At 35.6% G+C, this 22,713-nt stretch overlaps 2 protein-coding genes across 12 annotated transcripts in view; one reads left to right on the top strand and one right to left on the bottom strand.

Annotated features, from left to right (window-relative positions):
- Nucleotides 1-11,236, top strand: part of LOC106879520 (uncharacterized) — a 52,813-nt gene extending 41,577 nt beyond the window's left edge. For all 8 annotated transcript variants that reach the window (XM_089346920.1, XM_014929142.3, XM_089346918.1 and 5 more), the window contains 5 exons: nucleotides 1,196-1,338; nucleotides 5,922-6,031; nucleotides 6,514-6,614; nucleotides 8,045-8,170; nucleotides 8,934-11,236. In XM_089346920.1, the coding sequence (XP_089203046.1) occupies nucleotides 1,196-1,338; nucleotides 5,922-6,031; nucleotides 6,514-6,614; nucleotides 8,045-8,170; nucleotides 8,934-9,039 (586 nt within the window). In that variant the 3' untranslated portion in view covers nucleotides 9,040-11,236. The remainder of the gene's footprint in view (nucleotides 1-1,195; nucleotides 1,339-5,921; nucleotides 6,032-6,513; nucleotides 6,615-8,044; nucleotides 8,171-8,933) is intronic.
- Nucleotides 11,237-13,854: 2,618 nt separating this feature from the next.
- The window catches only part of LOC106879513 (histone-binding protein RBBP4), a 27,900-nt gene continuing 19,041 nt past the window's right edge, over nucleotides 13,855-22,713 (bottom strand). For all 4 annotated transcript variants that reach the window (XM_014929121.3, XM_014929122.3, XM_014929123.3 and 1 more), the window contains 9 exons: nucleotides 20,535-20,595; nucleotides 20,336-20,428; nucleotides 18,462-18,529; nucleotides 18,237-18,363; nucleotides 16,897-16,974; nucleotides 16,736-16,812; nucleotides 14,890-14,947; nucleotides 14,522-14,632; nucleotides 13,855-14,324 (listed from right to left, as the gene is read on the bottom strand). In XM_014929121.3, the coding sequence (XP_014784607.1) occupies nucleotides 14,256-14,324; nucleotides 14,522-14,632; nucleotides 14,890-14,947; nucleotides 16,736-16,812; nucleotides 16,897-16,974; nucleotides 18,237-18,363; nucleotides 18,462-18,529; nucleotides 20,336-20,428; nucleotides 20,535-20,595 (742 nt within the window). In that variant the 3' untranslated portion in view covers nucleotides 13,855-14,255. The remainder of the gene's footprint in view (nucleotides 14,325-14,521; nucleotides 14,633-14,889; nucleotides 14,948-16,735; nucleotides 16,813-16,896; nucleotides 16,975-18,236; nucleotides 18,364-18,461; nucleotides 18,530-20,335; nucleotides 20,429-20,534; nucleotides 20,596-22,713) is intronic.

Below are 22,713 nucleotides of genomic sequence, written 5' to 3'. Positions count from 1 at the left end.
AGGGGTAAGTGGATGTAAAATGAATGAGTTTTGTATGTGTGTATTTGTATCTTTTTGTCTTGACATTGTGTGATAGTTGTCAAGAAACACCACTGTTACACCATAAGCTGTGATGTCCAGCTGTGTGTGCTGTTTGTGTTCAAAGAACTAGGGGAAAACATTACTTTATTTGGAAACACGCAATTTTTAGCAACAGAAAGAGCATTGAACCATTTAATATGTGCTTCAAATAATTTCACGTCTGGCCCATTCAAGCATAGAAAATTAGACATTAAAATGATGATGATTATCATAGTTGAGTTTTGTTTTTCTGCCTGAAGGTATTTGAGAGAATACAGTACTATATACTATAACATCAAGGTATATTGCATCAAATATGTTCATCAGATTTACTATGAAAAGGCTAAAAGTAGGATCTTAAATATTTCTCTTTGTCCTTGTCCAAAAAAACCCATTATTATTTCAGAACTGGATCATTATCAGAAAATGAATATTAAATGATAGCACTAATGATGGGGTATGCTTAACATGAATAATTGAAAGTAAAACGTCTCATCATCATCATCATCACTACCTCCACCACCATTTAACATCCATTTTCTGTGCTGGTATGTGTTGGACGTTATGACAGGAGCTGCCAGGCTAGAGGACTGTGCCAAGCTCCAATGTCTACTTTGGAATGGTTTCTATGGCTAGATGCCTTTCCTAATACTGATGAATTTACAGAGTTCTGAGTGTTTTGTTTCGGAGCACCAGCACTAGTAGGTTCACCAAGTAACTCACGAGGCAAGACCCCAATCCCTCAACTGACGTGGGAACAGTATTGAGGGAGGTGGCTTTATGCCAGGTGATGCAAGTTTAAAGTATGTAGATAGATAGATAGAAACTGGTGTCTTACTGTAGAGGAAATAGATACATGGCTACCCCAGTTGGAAAAGAAAGAAAACAGTGTTGAAGATATGTCAGGGCATACTCAAGTTACAGGAAGGTGAATATAAGAGAAGTGATAGAGGATTTGACAGGGTAATGGGGTAGGTAAGTTAGTTTGCAAGAGAGTGTGAAAGGAAGGTGACAGGTGGACAGAGAAGGTGACAGATGGACAGAAAACTATGTATATAATTATTGTGTACTTTTAAGCATTTACTTTTTTAAAATTTGTTTTCTCTTTTGTTCTGAATATCACATTTTTTTTCAGCTTGTCACCGTGGAAGGTCTGGGAGTTAGAAGCCAATGTTTGTAAATTTACTTTCTGGATCGATACATTGCAGCTGAGTCTCTATACTAATTCACTGAAGAATGTAACTGAAATTAATGTAGTGACAGATGAAGTTTGGGAAAGTAAGTTTGGTTAAATTCTATTTTTGTTTTGTTTTTATTTATCAAAAAAAATTATTGATGATGAACTGTCAGGATAGTCGGGCAGCATTGCATTTTGTCAATATTTATTTTTGTCTGGCAAATTTAGAAATGTAATTTTTTTTCTCATATATACAGGGTGCATAAAATATTTACGAACAGATTTATGTTTATAACAAGAAAACATCTAATAACAGATAACAACTTCATTTATCAAAAAATTGCTATGAGGATAAAAATAAACCTTTTCTATAAAAGTTATTCAATAAAACCACTTTCAGCTTCAACAACTGCTTCTATATGAGAACTAAATCATCTATAATGCTTGAATCAAGTGGTCCTGGTTCATTTTAGACATTACTCTGACTATGGCAGCTTTCAAAGAATCTTTGGTGTTATGGGCGTGTTCATTGACCTCTCTCTCAACAATGCGCCAAATGTTAGGGGTTATGTGATCATGAAAATTTTCAGCCATCCATTCCTGTGTTACTAGAGCCGTGTGTGATAGTGCAGAGTTTTACTGGAACGCGTATGGTCTTCCATTACATACGCTGTCTATCTAGGGCTTAACAATTGTTTCCAGGACCTCAATGTAGGCAGCAGAGTTAACTCTAAGGCCTTGTGGAAAGAAGTAAGAAGGCATCACATGTCCTTCATTGCCGATAACCCTTAAAACCATGACAGTTGCTGGAAATATTGTATGCCTAACACTTGGAACTTCAGAAGGGTCTGTGCATAACCATCTGTCATTTCTTCTGTTAACTTTTTGATCTTGGTTGAAGTTTTTCTCATTTGAGAAAAACCAAATCAAATCATCTTCTGCTGGATTTTTTTAGTTTGTTTAAGAACCTTTTAGATCTGATGTAGTGATTTTCTTTCGTTATCATATAAGATTGATGTCTTCGTGGACACCATTTCTGACTGTTCCTTCTAATACATGGAAATCTTTTGCAATTGACCTCATGGACTTTCTGGGATTGTAATTAATGGTCTGTTGAACTTGCTAGATAAATTCAAGTGTTCTGATGATTTCAGAGCATTTAGAATGCTTTTTATGCTTTGATACTGGTGATACATTTCCATCTTCAGTCTCTAGCTCCTTACAAACTTTGTGAACGAAAGATCTGGCAACTTTTAAAAATCGAGATATTTCTAAATTGCTATGCTCAGCCATTATAACCACAATAACAGCATGCCTCTTCATTTCTTGAGTGAGCTGAGGGTCTGCCATTATTATTTTCTGAAACAAAGATTATACAGATTTAGAAAAAAATGCAGCAATGACCCAAAAAAGGTATGTCCTCAAATACCTTACCTTACGCACCCTGTGTATATATATATATATATATATTATATGACTCTTTTACTATTGCTCCTCCCCTCAACCTACCTACCAACACTGTCTCTGCCATTACTTCCTCCACTACAACCCTCTCACAATAAATCTTCCCATTCATACTTTCTCTCAATACCTCACCTACATCAACACACCCTCCCCTATTCTCCTTTGCAGTCATGAGGCTCTTTTGTCTTGCAAATTACAAGGCACCTGCACAAGTACTGGTACTGTGAATAAAACACTCAGTACACACTATAAAGGTGTTGGCAAATCAAGCAGTGGTAATGCAGAATCTAGAGGAGTCTTTAGCCTTACCGGGGGCAAGATATCTACAGTGTATGTGTGTAGTGAAACGTGACAGAGCTGTTTTATCACTGCTGCTAATTTAGTTGTGTTTGGGCAGACGCCAGCCAGGTAGGGCTGGCAGTGTACGAATGCAAGTAACAACTTCTGCCCACCAGTGAAACGTGCTGATTTTGAAAGCACTTAGTTGTGGCCTGGACATTGAACATACACCAGCATTTATTTTGAAGTATCACTGTTTGGATTTTCCTTTTCATCATGTAGAGTTGTGGCTTAAACAGTATTAATGATTATCAATGTTTATGCGCTGAAACATTCTGGTTTTTATAACCAACTTGAAGATTTGGCTGATTTGACAACACTTGCAAATATATCTGAAGATAATGGTTCTTTAACAGTCCTATCATCCTTATCGTATTCCTGCTATGCAGCTTCAACAGTGTTAGCATTCCACACCATGCAACGTTTTTACTGCTTTAGTCAGTACTAGCAGTATAGCCCGGCTTTGCCCGGGATTAAGTTGGGATTGTTAAGCTAATCAAGTTCTTTATTTCAAACCAAACTAAGTAACATGACGTCAAATTTGGGCAGAATCAGTGTTGCAACTGGAGCGCATGGGTTGAGAGTTTGATCGGCAGAGGTTATCAGGTTACACATGCCATCTCTTTGAAAACACTACCGCCATCATCTAACCCCTCTTTGCTCATGGGTTAGGAACCCGGAGAACATTATTTTTCTTTGTGGTTGGGTCGTTGATGACCTCTTTCTAGCATATTGGATGTCCACCTAGTGGTCATCCCTTATACACGTGTAATACAATTTTTTCTGAATTTTCAGATTTGTTATATGCTAGGCCACTTGGTTTTAAATTGAATTAACATTCAATTTATCATCCTATCTATATACATATATATATATATATATATATATATATATTTATATGAGCAACATACACACACGCACGTATGTACACCAATTGCATACATATTTTTTGTACGCATACATGTTCGTGTGTGTGTGTGTGTGTGTGTGTGTGTGTGTTGCCCGTATATCAACAAAACACACACACCTTGCCTTAGATATATATACGGATAAATGATTTGAAATAAATATATTTTGGAAATGGCGATTTACGGTACAATACCTAGAAACGTGAAAATCAGACCACATGGGTTTGTTTACATCAATTCGGCAGAGATAGAGAGAGCGCGTTCTCCCTCTCTATCTCTCTCCCTCCCTTACACACATTTATCTCTCTTTCTTTCTTTCTTTCGTTCTCTCCTTGTCTCACACGCACAGCAACATTACACACACACACACACACACATGCTGCTCTCTCACACTAACAAAAGAACTTCACATACACACCACACTTTCTGTCTGGCATACTCACTATAAAAAGATAGCGTCTATTTCTTTTTGGCAACGTGTTTTGTGTGTAATGTTGTTGTGTGTGAGAAAGAAAGAAAGAAAGAGAAAACTGACATGTGTATGTAAGGGAGGGAGAGAGAGAGAGGGTATTTTTTCTGTTTGATTGCTGCTTACCACACAGACGCTGGCAAAGAAATGTATTTCTCCTTCACCCTCCCTCTCACAAACATACAATTTCTCTCTCTCTCTCTCTCTCTCTCTCTCTACTTCAGCGCATACGCACAGATTTGACTTCACCATGTCAACAAACTTCAAAATTGGTAAAAGTTTATCGATTTTTACAGGTATACATGGGTACCTCTGAGAGAGAAAGTTCACTAAAATGCACATAGGGTCATTCCGAATTTTCTCCTAAAATTGGAGCGACATGCGTGCTAATTTGTGGACGTGCATAAACCACATTCACGTACACACACACAAACATCTTCTGTTTTATAGATATTGATTAATTCTATAGCCAATAACCTTACACAGTTAAAATATATAGTAAGTGATGTCCAATTAATATTTGTCGTGCTACATGCATCCTTCAGCAAATGTTTTAAATTAATTAACATTCACAACAGCAACATATTCCTTTGTACACACTTTGTTCAGCGTTCTTTTAAAAATTGTAAAATATTAAATTATTTTAGTATGAAAAATTGAATTATGCCTTCTGAATATTCTTGGATCTTGACTTCCTTCACCATGACATTCAATCCTGAATTTTACAACATCTAGTACATGTTACAAATAAGTGTTGACTTTCTGTACTTTGTTACATGTGCCAGTGGCACATGAAAAGACATTCGAGCGAAATCGTTGCCAGTGCCGATGGACTGGCTCCTGTGCAGGTGACACGTAAAATACACCATTTCGAGTGTGGCCATTGCCAGTACCTGCCCGACTGGCCTTCGTGCCGGTGGCACGTAAAAGCACCCACTACACTCTCAGAGTGGTTGGCGTTAGGAAGGGCATCCAGCTGTAGAAACTCTGCCAGATCAGATTGGAGCCTAGTGCAGCCATCTGGTTCGCCAGTCCTCATTCAAATCGTACAACCCATGCTAGCATGGAAAGCAGACGTTAAACGACGATGATGATGATGTTATGAAATAAAAGCTCCCTTTACACTTGATAAGGTAGTTAGTTGGTGTTAGGGAGGCAAGATATTCTCTGACCTGTCAGATCTTGTCAAAATGTCCCTTCCATCCTGGCATAATTTGAATTTTGATAATTACTTTTTTGTTTAATTAAATACTCCTGTTTAATTTGGCCTATGGAAACAGTTTTAATAAATAATAATCATCTAACACTTCAACTGCATTTCGTTTCACTTAGTCTGTTTATAAAGAAAGCCACATTTTAGAATGTATAACACCAATAATAATCTGGGCTGTCCTTGTAGTTTCTCAGAATATTCAACTTTAATAAAGGATTGGCCAAAATAGTATTTTTCTTAATAATGTGAATGTCTAATTTTATAGATTTTAAAAAATATGTATGCTTTTAGGTGTAGCAGATGATCATCCTTGGTTATGCTTGGCACACAATATGAGGAAAGCAACTTTAAAAGAGACAGAAATCTTCAAAAATTGCACTACTATCTCACAATTCTCAAAGGTAGGTTATTAAATCCCAGTAACTTAACATACTTTCTCACAATCCTGCAAATGTATTCACCCATTCTTCCCAACTTTCCATCCCTATCATCTCTAGTTATCTTCTTGTACCTTGAACATATGCCATGATACCGTTTTTATCACTATTTCCAACTGCTCTCAACCACTCTATCTCCTGTCCCTCTATCATGCTTTAGCCTCTCAACATGTTGCATAGTCATTTCTCTCTGTGCTACACTCTCACTCAGTTGAGGGGGCTATTTTGTCTTGCAAATTACTTGGTAATCTCATTAGTATTGGTGCCTCTGTAAAGTTGTTGGAGTCAGGAAGGGTGTTCAGACTTTAGAGCTCAACACAGTCCTCTGACATGTCAGATTAGGTTGAATTGTCCAACTCATACCAACATGAATGACATGTTAAATGATGATAATGACATTTATCTTAATTCTTTTTAACATTACAATTCTGTTTCTCTTATTACAGTCGCTGCATGTGTTCAGTGCTGAGATGATGAAATTGCAGGATTTGGCTAAAGAGATCTATTCTTTATCTATAAAGTATCAGTTGAAACTGCAAAATAATTGGTATTAACAATCTTTTTCTTTTTTACTCCTCATCTGAATAATTGATATTACGTTATATATATATGTTCTCTGCAGTGCAATCTGCCTCTTATAGATACTCTTTGACTTAGAATGTCCCATTCACATCTATGACAATTTGCTTCTGCTGCCTCATATGTAAATGGAGCCATGGCTTATAATAAAGTAATCCCTTTGATAAAATTGCTATGCTAGGAATAGAACATATTAACTTGTGAGGTTTCTTCGGAAGTAATAAAAATGGAATGTGTGTGAGAATTATGTTTGAATTCAACTAACTCATCCAATTTTGTGAACTTTATTGAACTAATTTTTGATGAAGACCCTGACCAGTTTCCTAAAAATTTAATGTTTTTTGTAAAATTTTATAATTTAAGGTGTGCAGGCAAGGCTGTATCAAGGTTTTGTTTTCAGTCTCACTGTGTGACACCTTGGACAAGGTCGTCTATTGTAGTCAGGAGCCAACCAAAGCTTTGTGTGTGGTTTTGATTGACAGAAACTAAAAGAAGCCTGTTGTGTGTGTATTAGTGTCTCTTTGTCTTGACATTGTTATAGTTGTAATGGGAGTCATGCAGATGGTGTCATCATTTGCCAATCTTCTGTGAAACATATCTGGCCATGGGGAAGTATTACTTTGTTTGAAAACTGGTGCAGGTTGGCAACAAGAAAGGCTTCAGGTTGTAAAAAATCTGCCTTAATAAATTTTGTCTGGCCTTGTAAGCATGGATGTTAAAACAATGAGGGAGATACTAGTAATGGTTATTAAAATAAAATGAGATCTTATCAGGCACAGGGAAGTCATTAATTTGTATTGTATAAAGTAAATTTACAACTTCTGTCTTTATTAATTTTTTAATCATTTCATTGTTAAAGCATACCCATTAAAATTTTTTTTTTTAGAATAAATTTATAAATTATCATCCGTGTTAAGTTAGTTGCAATACCTCACTCACCACAGGTGGATGCTAGGCATGACAACTACGTGAAGTGGGAGGGGGGATACAAAGAAAGAGGTTGAGATCCACTGTGTTAATTATTCTGAGTCAGCTGACATTAAACTAAGTTTTCCAATTAGGGAATCAATTATTTTGCTAAATTTTATAACATTTTTATTTAATTTTAACCTTTTGCAGATGGATTTAGTACTGACAGTCAGTGCTGTGTACCAGTACTAGGCCTTTCAGTAACTACATAATTTTTCATTCAAGGAATTTTACTATATATTTACAAATTCTTCTCAGTTGGTATATTTGAAAACATGGTGCCGCACAGAGTGAGACATTGCACTGCTCACACAGTGTTTCGATGTGGTCAGTACCGCTTCCCGTCTGCAAGAGGTTAAATGTTGTGTGAATAATTATAGTTCAAACATAATTGTTATAAAAGCTTTGTTGTAATTTTCTTTCTTGTAGTATCACAATCACATATTGCTGTTTAAAAAGCATGTCCAAAGTTATGGTGGATTACTATGTAGATGCTGTTCAGTACCCTTTCAGTTTTATCAAGTTCGAAATAAAATACCAGTATGGACAGATAAGGTAAAAATTAATACAATAACTACAATGATTTTGATTTCACTAAAATGTTAGTTACACAAGTCAACTTATGATTTCTTCCAAATCAGCAAAGAATTCTCTTAGTTACTACTTACTGGAATTATTAAGCAGTGCTTTAGTACAGAATGTGATGATCAGGCACAGCCTTTTGGATGCTGGCAATTTGACATGACTGACTGGACATTCAGCCTGTTTTGACGAGAGAACTTTTTAGGACTGGAGGCACATACATACACATGTATACACATATACACAAGGCGGAGAGCTGGCAGAAACATTAGCATGCCGGGCGAAATGCTTAGTGGTATTTCGTCTGCCGTTATGTTCAGAGTTCAAATTCTGCCGAGATCGACTTTGCCTTTCATCCTTCCGGGGTCGATAAATTAAGTACCAGTTACATACTGAGGTTGATGTAATCGACTTAATCCCTTTGTCCGCTCTGTTTAGCCCCTTGTGGGCAATAAAGAAATAAGAAATATACTCATATATACATTTAGAGAGAGAGCAAGACATTACAATTTATTTATTGAAGACAATTGACATCAACATCTTTCCCTCTCCCCATACACATACATACAGAGAGAGGTGTAAGAGAATAAGATAAGCATTAAAACGACTGTCAAATAACTTGGTGTTGAATCAGTGACACCAAAAGAGTGGTGCCAAAATATCACCCATTTTATTATCATTCCAAAATGAAACATTTATCTCTATCAGATTCTTTTTTTTTTCTTTTTATTTTAAGCTGTGAAGACATAGCACGAAGACTACAGAAGGTGCAACCAGGTTTATGCTATTTCAGCAGACTGGTGAATGCCGTTGACTTAGCATTAGCTGCAAGCAAGTTTTAAAGCTACAAGACTTCATTATGTATAAATTACTTTCATTTTCATTTCTCTAAACGTAATTTTACAATAAACATTTATTCATTGTCATGATCATTCCTTGGATTGGATGTTAGTGGTGAAGTTTCATAATAAATTTGTTTTTTCCTTTTTATCAAGGGCTTCCATAGTCTGCAACAATGGAGCTAGTAACTCCAATTTTAAAAGCTTTGTATTAAGGGGGATACCAGTTGCAAAATATCATTTGACATGGATAACTACACTTGTTGACCAATTTCTTCTTTTGAAACAAGAATTTGAGCCAAAATTAAATCTAGTGCATATGGTAAATCTATCGTTTTCAATAATAATTACAAAATGTGTGCTGCTAGAATCATTATCTGAATCTGTAATATATAGTTTGTTCATTTTCAAGGTGTATATATTTAAGCTTATAGGCATTCAACTTATACAATTTATAATTGGAAGAAGTAGAGCTACAGCTCAGTCCCATTGCATAATATCTTGGGCAAGTGTCTTAGCTCCAGGCCCATTATAAACACATACGAGGGGGTACCTAAACGAAACCAGAAATTTTGTAATATTTCATTCACTCAGTTTTACAGGTTTACACTTTTACTGCATTCAAAGTTTTCTCTATTTGGAGCAGTGCATTGGTCCAGACACGTTTTCTATTATTCGAAGCAGTGCTGGAACTCTTGCAAAGTGATGCCTTTTAACATCGTTTCTTTCTTCACCTTTTTCCATATCTGCAATTTCCGTAGCACTAGCTTTTGTCACCGGTGATAACCTTTAAAAAGAGGTCCGGTTCAACTTCCAACTGTTCTTTTAGTTCATGACATGCATTCAGTCAAGAGCAAGCGAGGCACAAAATTTTGCAGCAATTCTTTTCATTTGCAATTCCTTGCTCAAAATTCATTGTCATCAATTGTTCGGTCTTGGTCCTCCAAGATCAGTTCATGAATTTTCATTCGTTTGGGAGGTTGGTCTTCAAGTGACAAGTAACCATTCCTAAAGTGTGGAAACCATTCATAAAGTTGTTTTGCTCATGGCAACATCCTTGTCAACTGAAGCATGACAATTGTTTCGGTCACTGTTTTCCCCAGCAGAAAACAGAATTTCACAGAAGCACTGCAAAACGAATGGATAATAGAGATGAGGGGGTTGGGGAGTATAAGTATAGAGTGCTCAATAATCTAGGGCATGTACTTTTACACGGATGACATAGAAAGGGAATAGGAGCAAGACATCTAAAAAGCAACAAGTGAGATGGTAGAAGAGGCAAAAACATGGAGGTATATATCATTCCCATCGTTGTATTTCTAATGTGCAGTTTGCAATGTTTCCATGTGTTAGATGAAATTTATTGAGGTTGATTTTCTATGGCTAGATGCCCTTCATGTCACAAATCCTCACTTGTTTCCACACAAGCTAATTTTGCCCCATACTGTTTTGAACATGAACAACACTGACTGAATGCTTCTTTGTATTATGGTGTTGTTCATCTACCACTATTGTGTGATGTTAGGGCAAGAGATCACAAAGACATACTCAATGGGTTTCTTGGCCCAGGGTATTGCACATTGGGACTGAATCTAAACCATATTGTTAAGAAGTGCTATTCTTAACCACATACTTATCATCCACGCCTGTGGTTTAAATCCCATTATGCAACCTCTTTTGGTAAGTGTTTTCCACTGTAGCTTTGGACCAACCAGTGATACATTAGAGAATTCAATCGACAGAAACTGTAGGAAGCCCATCATATAACACACACATCTCAGCATGTGAAAACTTACCAACGATTGTATTTCGCTCGTCACCACATGTGCGAAGTAGTATCTGATGTTGATATTTGTCGACACACTGCTTATCCAACCATTAGTGAAAAATTTTTTTTAATACTACTGGTAAGGGAACCCCAAGAAACTTTCTAAGAAAAGGGTGTTAAAATGGTAATTTACAATTGGGAGAGTTAGAGGAAGAGGGAAAAAAGAATATTTTAGTATTTTGGAGTAAAATTCTAGAAAAAAAGGTGAGAGGAAGGTTAAATAAGTAGTGGAATTGCTAGGGTAATAATTCTAATGAATTTGGAGTCAGGAAGAATAATAAAGTGTTTTTGTATGGCTTATGTGTATTATGATCTGTATATTATATATTTTTTTTGTTTTGAAAATATGAAATAAATGAATATTCAAAGAAAGATTTGTTTAAAGTTTTGTAAGATATGTTCTTTATAATTCTATTAAATGTGTGTGCCAGTAATTTTTACATTAATTTATAAACTTATCTGTTTTTGTATTGTTAGTTGTGGCTCTTTGTTTTTCTCATACTTTACCCCTCTCCATTTTGCATCACCTAGCATAGTTGTTACCTTGGGATTCATTTAGTCTTGCAAGTTGCATGACAATTTCACTAGTGCTGGTGGCATGAAAAAAGAAATGCACCCATTAAACAAACACCACAGTAAGAAGTAGTTCTGACTTGTCAGATCTTAAGCAATCCAACCCATCCCAGTGGAACATGGATATTAAATGATGGCACTATATTGATTGAAAGATTTTTGAAAATTGTGGCTTCTTAACTTCTATTTCCATAGATTATTGCAGCCTAATGCCCTTCCTGTCTTAAGTATAATTCCTTGTGCCTTTGAAAGTATGGAACAAGTGGATGCTCATTTATAGAACTGACAACAAACACTGCCCAAGCCTTACAAATTGTTTTTAGAAACATATGTAAACAAATACACACACATAAACAGGAGTGTTTCCATTTGTAAGCCTCAGTTGGTAAATACAGCCAAGCTTATAGGAGACATTTTGCTAAAATGCTACTCAGTGGAATCAAACCAGGAACGGTCACCGTGAAGCAAACTTTGTAAACAAAACAACCATACCTGAACATGTATGCATCCATACAAATGTGCCTATACTAAAATTGTGAGGCATAGAGCAAGTCTGGCTTTCAGGACCTTTAATACCTCTATAGGGAAATATGACAATCGAGGTAGAAAATCTGCTTCAACAAATTCCATATATCCCATGGAAAAGTGGATGTTAAATGATGAATCAAAAGAAAATGAATTAGCCTTCAGCTGTTTCTGTTATAGGAAGCATTGCACTTGTCAGTGAGTGCTAGTGCAACATTCTTTTTGTCAGTCATTGATATGATACTCTGTACTCACCTGACACTTCAAAAAGCATAAATGTTTTAGTTTCTAGAATTAGCACTGGAATGGCTAGATATGACAACAGAGACTCTGGGGTTGGTTTTTTGTATGGTGTATAAAAGGAAACATAAATGGCATTTAAAATTCATGACAACTGTTTTGGTACAATTTTATTAATGCATTTGCAGATTACATCACATATAATCTGCTCTGACCAAGTAAAATGTTAAACAGGTCAGATTTCTTACATCAATCTGGACAAATCCAGTATCAGCTGGATCACATGTTACCCAATTCCACCTCCAATCATAGCATGGAATATTTGGAAGTTATGTAGGTCAGGGACTAAGCTATTACTGTATATATAGCTCTATTATCATATATGTCTTAAGCTGGCTTGTCATTAACATAAGTTTTATTCTCAACAGCATGAATAAGAATGTAAACATATTCCTTCCACACTTTCAATGTTGACATCACTGGAGATCCATCCCCCTCCATAAACACCTTGCTCTTAAGATCTTTGGCAAAGACTTGACAGATAATCAAGCTTGAGAACCTTGGAAAAAAATTTTTGGATCAGAAATTTCGTCAAGCCAATACATTGTCATTTATGAACTTTAAATCTACATATCCATGTCTTCATATTTTAAACAGGAAATATTTCAGCATAGGGTTTGTATGGAACTGTATCTCAGATTTTATATCTAGCCTTTTGTTACCATCCCTCAATTACTAAAGGATTCGCCCATTCCACCAGCCGACATTGGCCATGTCAGCATTCACATATACAACATGTTCCTTACTGCTTTTGCCTATCAAATGCACTCCAATCTCAGGGTTCAGAAGACACTGCCCAAGTAGCTGCGAAGTGAACTACTTAATGTCTGTATTCTACATAACTTTTCCTACAGCTGGATGGTGTAGTTGCTACACAAATTCTTTGTAGACTACATCTAACCTAATATGCTACAAACTTCTTGCGCTTCATCTGGTGTTTTGCACAATGGATTTTGTACCCGCAACTAGCAAGTTGTGTACAACCAGATTTGCCTTTGTCAAAAGCCATAGAAATAATCCTTCTTACTTATAGCAACTTCATGCTGTTTCTTTTTTTTCAAACTAGTCAGGAATGGAAGAAAAAGTACTTTTCTTTAAGTCCTATTCAAATCCAAAGCTGGTGTCTCCTAACTACAATGAAGACTGGAATGTTACCAATTGGTGGAACTGCTAGAGTCAGGTAAAATACCAAGTTGTACAAGTTAACCTATCTCTTGAATAAACATTAGTGGCATGGTAATAAGAGATAACAATTTTCTGTTCCAATGAGCCAACCAAGACTTATAAAAGTTAAAACACACACAATGGACTCTCAGTTTCTGTTTACCAAATTCATTTAGAAAGTCTTGGTTAGTCTGGGGCTATAATAAAAAATGCTTGCACAAGGTGACATGCAGTATGACTGAACCTGAAATCATGAGGTTGCCAAGCAAGCTTCTTAACCACACAGTCATGCCTACAAATCACCAAAAATAATCAACTCCCAAGTTTCTTCATACATAAAACCCCTATAAATTATTTCATTGCTTCTCAAAATACAAAAGGTTCAACATCAGCAGAAAGGAGAATAGAATACAACACACACACACACGCACAAAAAAAAAAGTGTATTGTTTATTTACATAACAGGAATATCGTTATAGGACATGCCTCATATAGATCGAGTAAATTAAGTGAAAGAAAAAAAAATTACTTTTAATACTAAAGCAATGAGAAACACAATAGGACTTTCCACATAAAAATGGTGTTGGTTGATTGCAAATAGATATTGTGCTAAGAGAAAGAGACTGAAGGAATAGTGGTCAGAGAGTAAGAGAATGGCCCATTGTGTAATAGGCTGCACTTGAGGGAGGGAAAGGGAAGAGATTCCAAGAGATGTTTAATGGAGGAAGAGCACAAAGAACACTTCAGTCTTTATTTCATTAACCCAACTATATAGATGGAAGTGAAGCAATATGAATTATGTAACAATGTTCAGTAATGTGTGTAAGCATTAAGATCTAGCTGTTTCTAGTTCTCCAGCTGGTGTTTCAGGTTCTTCATCATTATAGATATTTTCAGCCTATTTAAAAATAAATAAAGACATTTTATTATATAAGATTTTAGAAACTTTGAGAAACATGAAATAAATGAAATTACAATAGTGAGTTCCACCTTTAAAAATAATTTACAACCATCTATAAATGGAACAAACTGAAGGGATTATAAAAACAAACCCACAGGTTTTGGAAATTGTATGTCACTAAGTCAAATACGTACCATTTGCCAGACTTGCATAATATTATCTTCAGAAACTGAGCAGATGACCCAAGGTTCATTAGGGTTCCATGAAAAGTCTGAGATTTTGGCAGTGTGACCACCATGAATAAACTATAAAAGGAGAGAAATATACATAGAGAATCATTCAAATGTAACTGATATATAAAAAAAAATCAAAAACATTAACCCCTTAATTATCATATTTGTTGAAATATACTGCTTTTGTTTCAATTAAATTTGAAATTAATGAAGAATTTAGTAAAATAATTCATTAAGCTGTTGTTTAGAACAAATTAACAAGAAATTTTGATGGAAAATTTCATTTTCGATCACTTGAAATTGTAAACAAATTAAAAATAAGAACTTACCAGCAACTCAGGGGGACCATCTTCTGCATCTTCAGCAGATTGCTCCTCACCAATTTTACTGTGAATACAATTAGACATTGTAAACATACAAGTGACATATGTGCTCAAAGAAGCCAACACTATTTACAATTGAATCTTTTTCAATCACAAGTGTTTCTCTTAACACACAAAAAAAGGCACTTTATCATTCCTAAGACAAACTACTGTATTCCTTTAGTAAAACTGTTTGCCAATTGTGTAGCAACGGTAAACATCAAATTCACAAATTCCTGAATAACACTGGAACAGAATGTCACACTCACCTTTTAGTACCTTGAGATATGCCTTGACATCTCATCCCCACCACCACCTTTCCTTTTCCACTACAGCAAGACATATTCCTATCCCTCCATCATACACTTAATGTTTAAATCTGGCACAAGCTATCTCCCTTAGTAATATGCCTTCTACACAATTGAGGGGCCTTGTGTTGGAAGTTACTGGATAACCTAACCAGTGTTGATGACATGAATGCAGTCAAACCATCCAGTCCATGCCAGCATTGAATACAGACATTTGATGATGATGACAGGAATTCATCATGAAAATTGCCAAACTGCAAGCTGTTTTGTTTCTCTGAATAAAGTCAGGACCACATGAAGAAACAGAATCCTTTCCTCTGTTTAAGCTCTCTTAATAAAGATATTAGATACCACCTGTAAAAAATAAGCTGAACCTGACATTTGAGCTTGGTCAGTCTTGTGGTTTGCTACATTTTGTCAAACTGTCCAACCCACGCCAGTAAGGAAAATGGATGTTAAAGCTTACTGAATAATTCACATTATCTCACTATCAACTCTCAGTAAAAAGTATGGTCATTTTCTCGCCTATATGTCACCACAATATTATCCACTCCAACTAGTAGTACAGGATATTTTTATAGCACAGGAATCACTCATCGAGACTTTACAAATACATTTATGTACACCTTATAATTTGAAACCTGTTCTTGATACACCCCATAATTTTTTACAATTTACTTGTATACTCCATTCATCCCAAACCTGATTTGTCTATGTAAACCCAGCTAGCATTAGCATTTCAGTATAGATGCTGATATAATAACTTTCCACCTATCTAGAGCCACAGGCAGAGCACCAACTCACCAGACAACCATAATTACATTTGCTATTATGCCCTCAACAAAACCCACTCAATGCAATGTAGAGGAGCTACTGGAATGCTTCTAACCAAAGTAGAGTGTTTGGTGATAGGTGGTGAATTTGGTTGCAATACATTGTTAAAAATAAAGGAATGATAGGAAAGGTAAGGATGCTACATTCAAGCATTACCTGACAAAGTAGCCTGATCTAAAGTGCTACTATCACAAGAAAAGCATTTTTTATGAAGTTTCTACAAAGTTGGCTGGTTTTTCCCTCCTGTGTGCTAGAAACATGTGAGACTTGTCCAACACATGCCAGCACAGACAATAGGACATGATAATAAAGATAAAAACATGTGACATTAATCCAATAAGCCACCTTTTAACTCACATCAAATCTAAACTCTAAAATCTTTCTCATTGATACTGATGGTGTGCAAGTGAATTTGCTTGATAGAAACTGCATAAAAGTCTACTTTTCTCTGTACCTTCCTGGACCAAATGAAATCTGGTGAAGCAGATCTATAACCAAATACTCTTCCTGCTGCCAACCATCACCCAATTCCAAGGTTAAAATTCTCTCAAACACCTGCTTTTTACAGATTAGGAACAAATAATCTCACTCCTATGATGATGCTCACTTACAACTTTTAAAACAAGTACATTAAAATTATTTGATATTGACAAAATATATACAGTAGTTACCTTAGATCCCAAATATGCAATCGTCTATCAGTACCGCTAGATGCCAGGATAGTTTCGTTGTGAGGAGACCATTGAACCTAGAAAATAAAATTTACAGCGTCAGTTGTAGCTTTCAATGGCTGCCAACACATATCAAAAACCCAAGAAGACAAGAAACGTACCTGGAAAATTTCATCTTTGTGTGATTCAAATGAATGTAATTTTAATTTGAGATTACGCAGATCCCACAATGCAACTGTCTGTAAAGAGTAAAACATTCGTGATTAAAATTCCAGGGCATTTCATATTTGTTTTATTTAACAATTACTGGTGTCATTCAAATCAATTTCTCTTATTTAAATTTGATTAAGCTAGTAACTAAATTTGCAGAGAAGAAAGAACAAGCTGTCAATATTTCACAATAAATATTTCACTTTGATCTCAAATAATTTTACAAAATTAAAGACAAAGAAAACAAATGTCAGGTGCTCAGACTGTTCTCTCCAATTGCCTACATGCTTGTTTAGCTCTTTGGTTGCTTAGTCTAGGCCAGTCCTAACATCCCACACAAATTTATGATCATGGGTCATTCCAGCTGTGATCATAAGTTTTATAAGATGGTATGGTGTGACTCTAGGGATTGCTATTTTTAGCAACTCAAGAGTCCATGTACAAGATTCTGTTTGCCAGATCTTTTAAAAATACAGGTATATCATCATTGCTTTAATATTTGTCCCATAAGACAGTGAGCTGGCAGGATTGTTAACATTCTGGGCGAAATGCTTAGTGCTATTCGCCTGTCTTTACATTCTAAGTTCAAATTCCGCCAAGGTCAACTTTGCCTTTCATCTAAGTACCAGTTGTGTACTGGGGGTAAATCTAATTGACTGCCCCCCCCTCCCATTTTGGGCCTTGTGCCTAGAGTAGAAAAGAATATTTGTGCCATACAATTTTTTCCTGCCTAAATGCACTTGTAAGTCAAGAAACCCAGGTGGCTTGTATACAGGAAATAGTATCTTGATTCTGTTATCCCTCCCCTCATTCTTCTATAATTAGCACAATGATCCACCCATACCCCCATTAATTTACAATAATATTCCTCTTGACACAGCTCAGTACCCAAAAGCCATTATACATCTAGAATCATTTCTCTCTTGCATATGTTCTCCAATACCTCTCTTTTGACAACCAGAAAAAAAGGAAACACGGAATTCTCTCTACAATTTTTGTTTACGTTTATTGTTATTTCTATATATTAAATAAGTCTCACTCCTCAATAGGTTTTCTTAAACTGTACATACTAGGAAAGAGGCTATTGCCCTAGGAAAAATGTTGAGCAGCACAAAGCAAAAGTGACCAACTTCCTGATTACCTGCAAGTAATTCATGCTAAAAGTTAACGCAATCAAAGTCAGATGAAACACCACCTGAATGGACAGTCACTTCCTAAGCTGTCCATTTAGAAATTAATTGAATTGAATTATTTCTTTTGAAAAGGTAAAATTGAAATATATAATACCTACCTTATCAGCTGAACCAGTGGCAAGAATAAACTCACTGTACGGATTGAATGATAAGCAGTTCACTTCGGCAGTGTGAGCATCCACCGTATGACTGGGTTTACTTGTATTGTTAGATCTCGTGTCCCAACTGAGTGACAAAGAAGAAATAAATAAACAGCAATGAGAGATAACGATCATAATTAATGTAGTAAATTATATAAATTGAATGTGTACAAGTGAACTTACATCATTAATTTTTGGTCATCAGCAACAGACCCAAATAAACTTTCATGAAGAAGATGCCAAGCAACATCCTAGAAATAAAACACAAGACATGTAATTTTGAAATGGTTATCTATATATATGTAAATGGCAATTTCTGTCTGTCTGTTACCATCTTAGTGCCTAAACCACTGAACCAATATTCACAAAACTTTGCATATATGTGATACTAACATCTAGTTCAATAATAAGGCTAATTGGATTTCAATAAAAATCTATAATGTGCCAACCAGGGGGCATTGAGCAAATATGATAAAACGAGAATGTTACAAAATGAACAAGCCTCAGGTAGTAACAAAGAGAGGGTGACATATCAGTGAAGATGAGAATAAGATGCTAACGATAATAAAGCTGTCATATACAAGCAACACTGCATACATACTTTTGTAAATTCATAGATGCAACACACATAGAAAGGTGGGTGTGAAGAATACGTAGCTTTAAGGAGAGAGGGGGTAGGTGGCTTTGGTATACTTTCTACATTAAATCCGATTTTGTTATTTGTTCCCGACATCCAACTGAATTATAGGCGAATTAGATTTCAATAAAAATGTATAATGAGGCCCCTAGGGAGGGGGGCTGTAGCACCTTTACAAATCAGCTATAAGCTGTGACATGCGACAACACTAGCTATAATATGTGGACTATTTGTCAATGTATTAGTAAATCTATCTATTTAACTTATTTTACTCAGATGCATATTCATTTATTAAAACAATATAAGGACATTCCTTTATCCACCCAAAAATCATATTAATAGTTTGTAATACCTATTTTCAGCATTAAACTATTACCATAAAGGTTTAATTACACTAACTGATTCTGAAACTGATATATTGACATAGGATTGGGGATAGGAATGAGAACTGAAAATAACTGCTACTTTTCTGGGTAATTCAGCTAGTATGTTTATAAATATCAAAAGAAACAAAAGTTATCTCAGTTCGAAGTTAAAAATATACAATTTAACTGTTTAAGGTTTGTATTTCTAATGTAATAAAATGAAATATAGTGATAGCGTGCAGTGCGAGTTTAATTCTGTCCATGACCAAGCTTGTTTTACAAACCACTTTCCCCCATTGAAATTATTTAAAATATAATTAATCTGTTCCAGTCCCCCATGAAATCTTCAGCTGCCTTCATGTCAGAACTTCCTGCTTCTCCATACTTGATGATAATATGAACACCAGTCCTCTTCTTGAAATTATCGAACCAGCTATGACGGGCTTTAAATGCGCCTGCTGATGCCTCCTCCATTGATGATCCAGGGTCCTACTTCAGAAGATCCCTATAGAGCACTCGTGCTTTCTCACAGAAGATAGTCTCTGTAATCCCATACTACAAAGTTCTACTGTACATCACTTTTAAACTTATATTACATAACGTTTAGAATAAAAACAATGCGGTGAGATGTTTTAGTTTCGATATGGAACACTTTAAAACAAAGTTTTGCAAAGAATCACATAGCTTCAGGTGAGTTAATATTGAAACGGTCAACAACAGTTTATTAGAATATTAGTGTTGCTGTGATTATGGATCTGCAAACCAATAAAATAGTGATTATATAGTACGTAGTACTTATAATAGTTAGGCCATTTGATACTATGAACTTCAACTAGCAGTGACTCAAGTAACATGAAACACAGTCATCTATGACTGAATATTGAGAGGTACCGCATATTAACAACATCAGCAAAGTATGTGGGTACATTGCCAAAGGTCCATGTGTACAACATTTTAACTGTTGCCGTTCTTTTAACTAAGCATGGCTACTCTGTTGGACAAGTTGAAACAAAATTTATCTCATCTAATCCACTAACAAGAAGCAAAATACTCACCTCAACAACTGAAGTATGGCCTGTAAATACTGTATGAGCATCGATAACACGGCCTTCTTTGGGGGGAGTGTTGATATCCCATAAGCATATGGTCTGAAGAAAACAGTAAGTTCATAAGAATTTTATAACTAGAATTTTAAAACTTTGCACACAAATTCAAAATTAAATATCAGATTCTATGATATCAATGACTGCTCACGTGATCATCAGATGCACTCAACAGATGGCCATTCAAGTTAGGATTCCAGGAAAGTCCATAGCTACAAATAAAATAATAATTTTTATAATATATATGGACCAAGTCAAAATGCACACACATTCATATGCCAATAGAATGAAGAGCTAAGGAAAGTGCTGGGATGTACAACCTATGGATTATGATCATTGAGATGATGTAAAATGCTCACAAAGTGACTAGTGAGAGCCTCTCACCATTGGAAACTAGAGAGGAGTTGTAGATGGTGAAGGTGAGCAGACCCATGAGAGGACTTGTGAATATGCTGGAGTTTATTCAAAGCCATGCCCCTTAGGGAGCAGGAGTAACTAAGAATATGTCACCAACAGAAAACATCTAGATATGTACTTACAACACTTAACAAATGCACTGAGTTGAAGCATTTAAGAAAAGGAATATTTAATAGAACAAGTAGGACATCCTACAAGCATTTGTTGAAATAACTCACTTGAGAAAAAACTGCTTTCCAGCAGACAAGAAAATATATTATCATGGAATCCTCAGTATAGTGAGAATTTCTTACACTGACCAATCAAAAATTATCTTGTAATAGTTAGTAACCTGACACCACCACAAAAACAAATCTGAAGGTTTTTCTCATTCAGTTTAATGAAAATACTGATGTATAGAACATCATCATCATTTAATGTTCACTGTTCCATGTTTGCATGGGGCAGATGGAATCTTTCAGCTAGATTTCCCACTGCCAGATGCTTCCTATTGTCAATTCTCACCCGTTTGCACCCATAAAGAATGATCCTGCAAATAAGAAACTCAACCAAACAGAGCTCTTGTGTGGATATACTGCCAAATATAACATACTTCTAAATCACACCTTGAGGTTTCCACTGATGATACTATGCCTTGGTTATTTAGAATTTAAACAGAATAGGTGCAGCAACTTGGGCAGATGTCTTTTATAGCATTGATCTGATCAATGCATTGTGGGTGAAATAAGTAGATAGGAACTCCTGAGGATCAATAAAAACCTGTATGTGTATGTATCTGTATGTTCACATATCTTTTTCACATTGATACTGTTTAAAGTACAGTGTTGTGTTTAGTAATTCAGAAAATAATGATTGATATGTATTAAACTTATAAACTTACAGAGAAATCAGTGCCTGGGCTCTTAAGATCCATATTACTTATTCTACTCCTCATATTAAATGCTCCTTAGGACAAATAGGGTTTAAAAGCTAAGATAGTCTAACATCATCTATACATTTATATTTTGTTGCAAATATTTTTTAAATGCCTGGCGATATGAAGTGCAAACCACAAATTCCCTAATTTAGCAATCTTGTCGAATGAAAGGCTACCTGAAAGCATTCCTGCATCGATCAGAACAAGTTAAAACGAAAGTTGTGTAGTGCATTGATGTTCATCATTACAGTAACTTAACAATGTCCTGTTGCTCATTTTGGATTGGTGCATAAGAGATGAAAGTAGTGTGGTGCCCAAATATTACAGATCTCTTTCCCGTTTACGCCATATAAATCGTCTATCGGTAGATGCACAGTCCTAATTTTAAATCAATGCTAGCCATTAAAATGGCCATGAGAAAAGTTGATTCTGAAAATAGAGCCTTTCAAAGCTGCTGGGAGGCTCAATATGTTTACTGATATTGGTAGTAAACCTGTGTGTCTAATTTGTGGAGATAATGTGGTTGAAATCAAGGAATATAATCTCGGATGGCACTATGAGACTAATGATCAAGACAAATCAAAAAACTTGAATGCAGAACAGAAGCTACAGAAGGTAGGAGAATCTAACATCACAGCAGACGTTTTTCACCAAAGCAAAATCACAAAGTGAAGCTGCTGTAAAAGCAAGTCTTATTGTGGCAGAGGAGATCTCAAATCAGTCCGATAATTTACTGAGGGAGAGTTTCGGAAGAATTGCATGATGATAGTGTGTGATGTCTTGTTGTCAAGACAAAAAGCAGATGTTTGCAAATGTAAGCCTTAGCAGAAATACAATTGCTGATGCGAAAAAAGGCAAAGACTTTGTTGCATACTCTCTTGCTGTGGATGAAAGTAATGATACGACTGACACTGCACAGCTCACCATCTTCATCCGTGGAGTAGACTCCAGTTTAAAAGTTACAGAAGAAATATCGGGATGTGAAATCCATGCATAG

This window comes from Octopus bimaculoides, chromosome 2 (assembly GCF_046866305.1).
Source record: "Octopus bimaculoides isolate indiv1 chromosome 2, ASM4686630v1, whole genome shotgun sequence".
NCBI lineage: Eukaryota > Metazoa > Mollusca > Cephalopoda > Octopoda > Octopodidae > Octopus > Octopus bimaculoides.
This window is presented reverse-complemented; position numbering and strand designations above follow the sequence as displayed.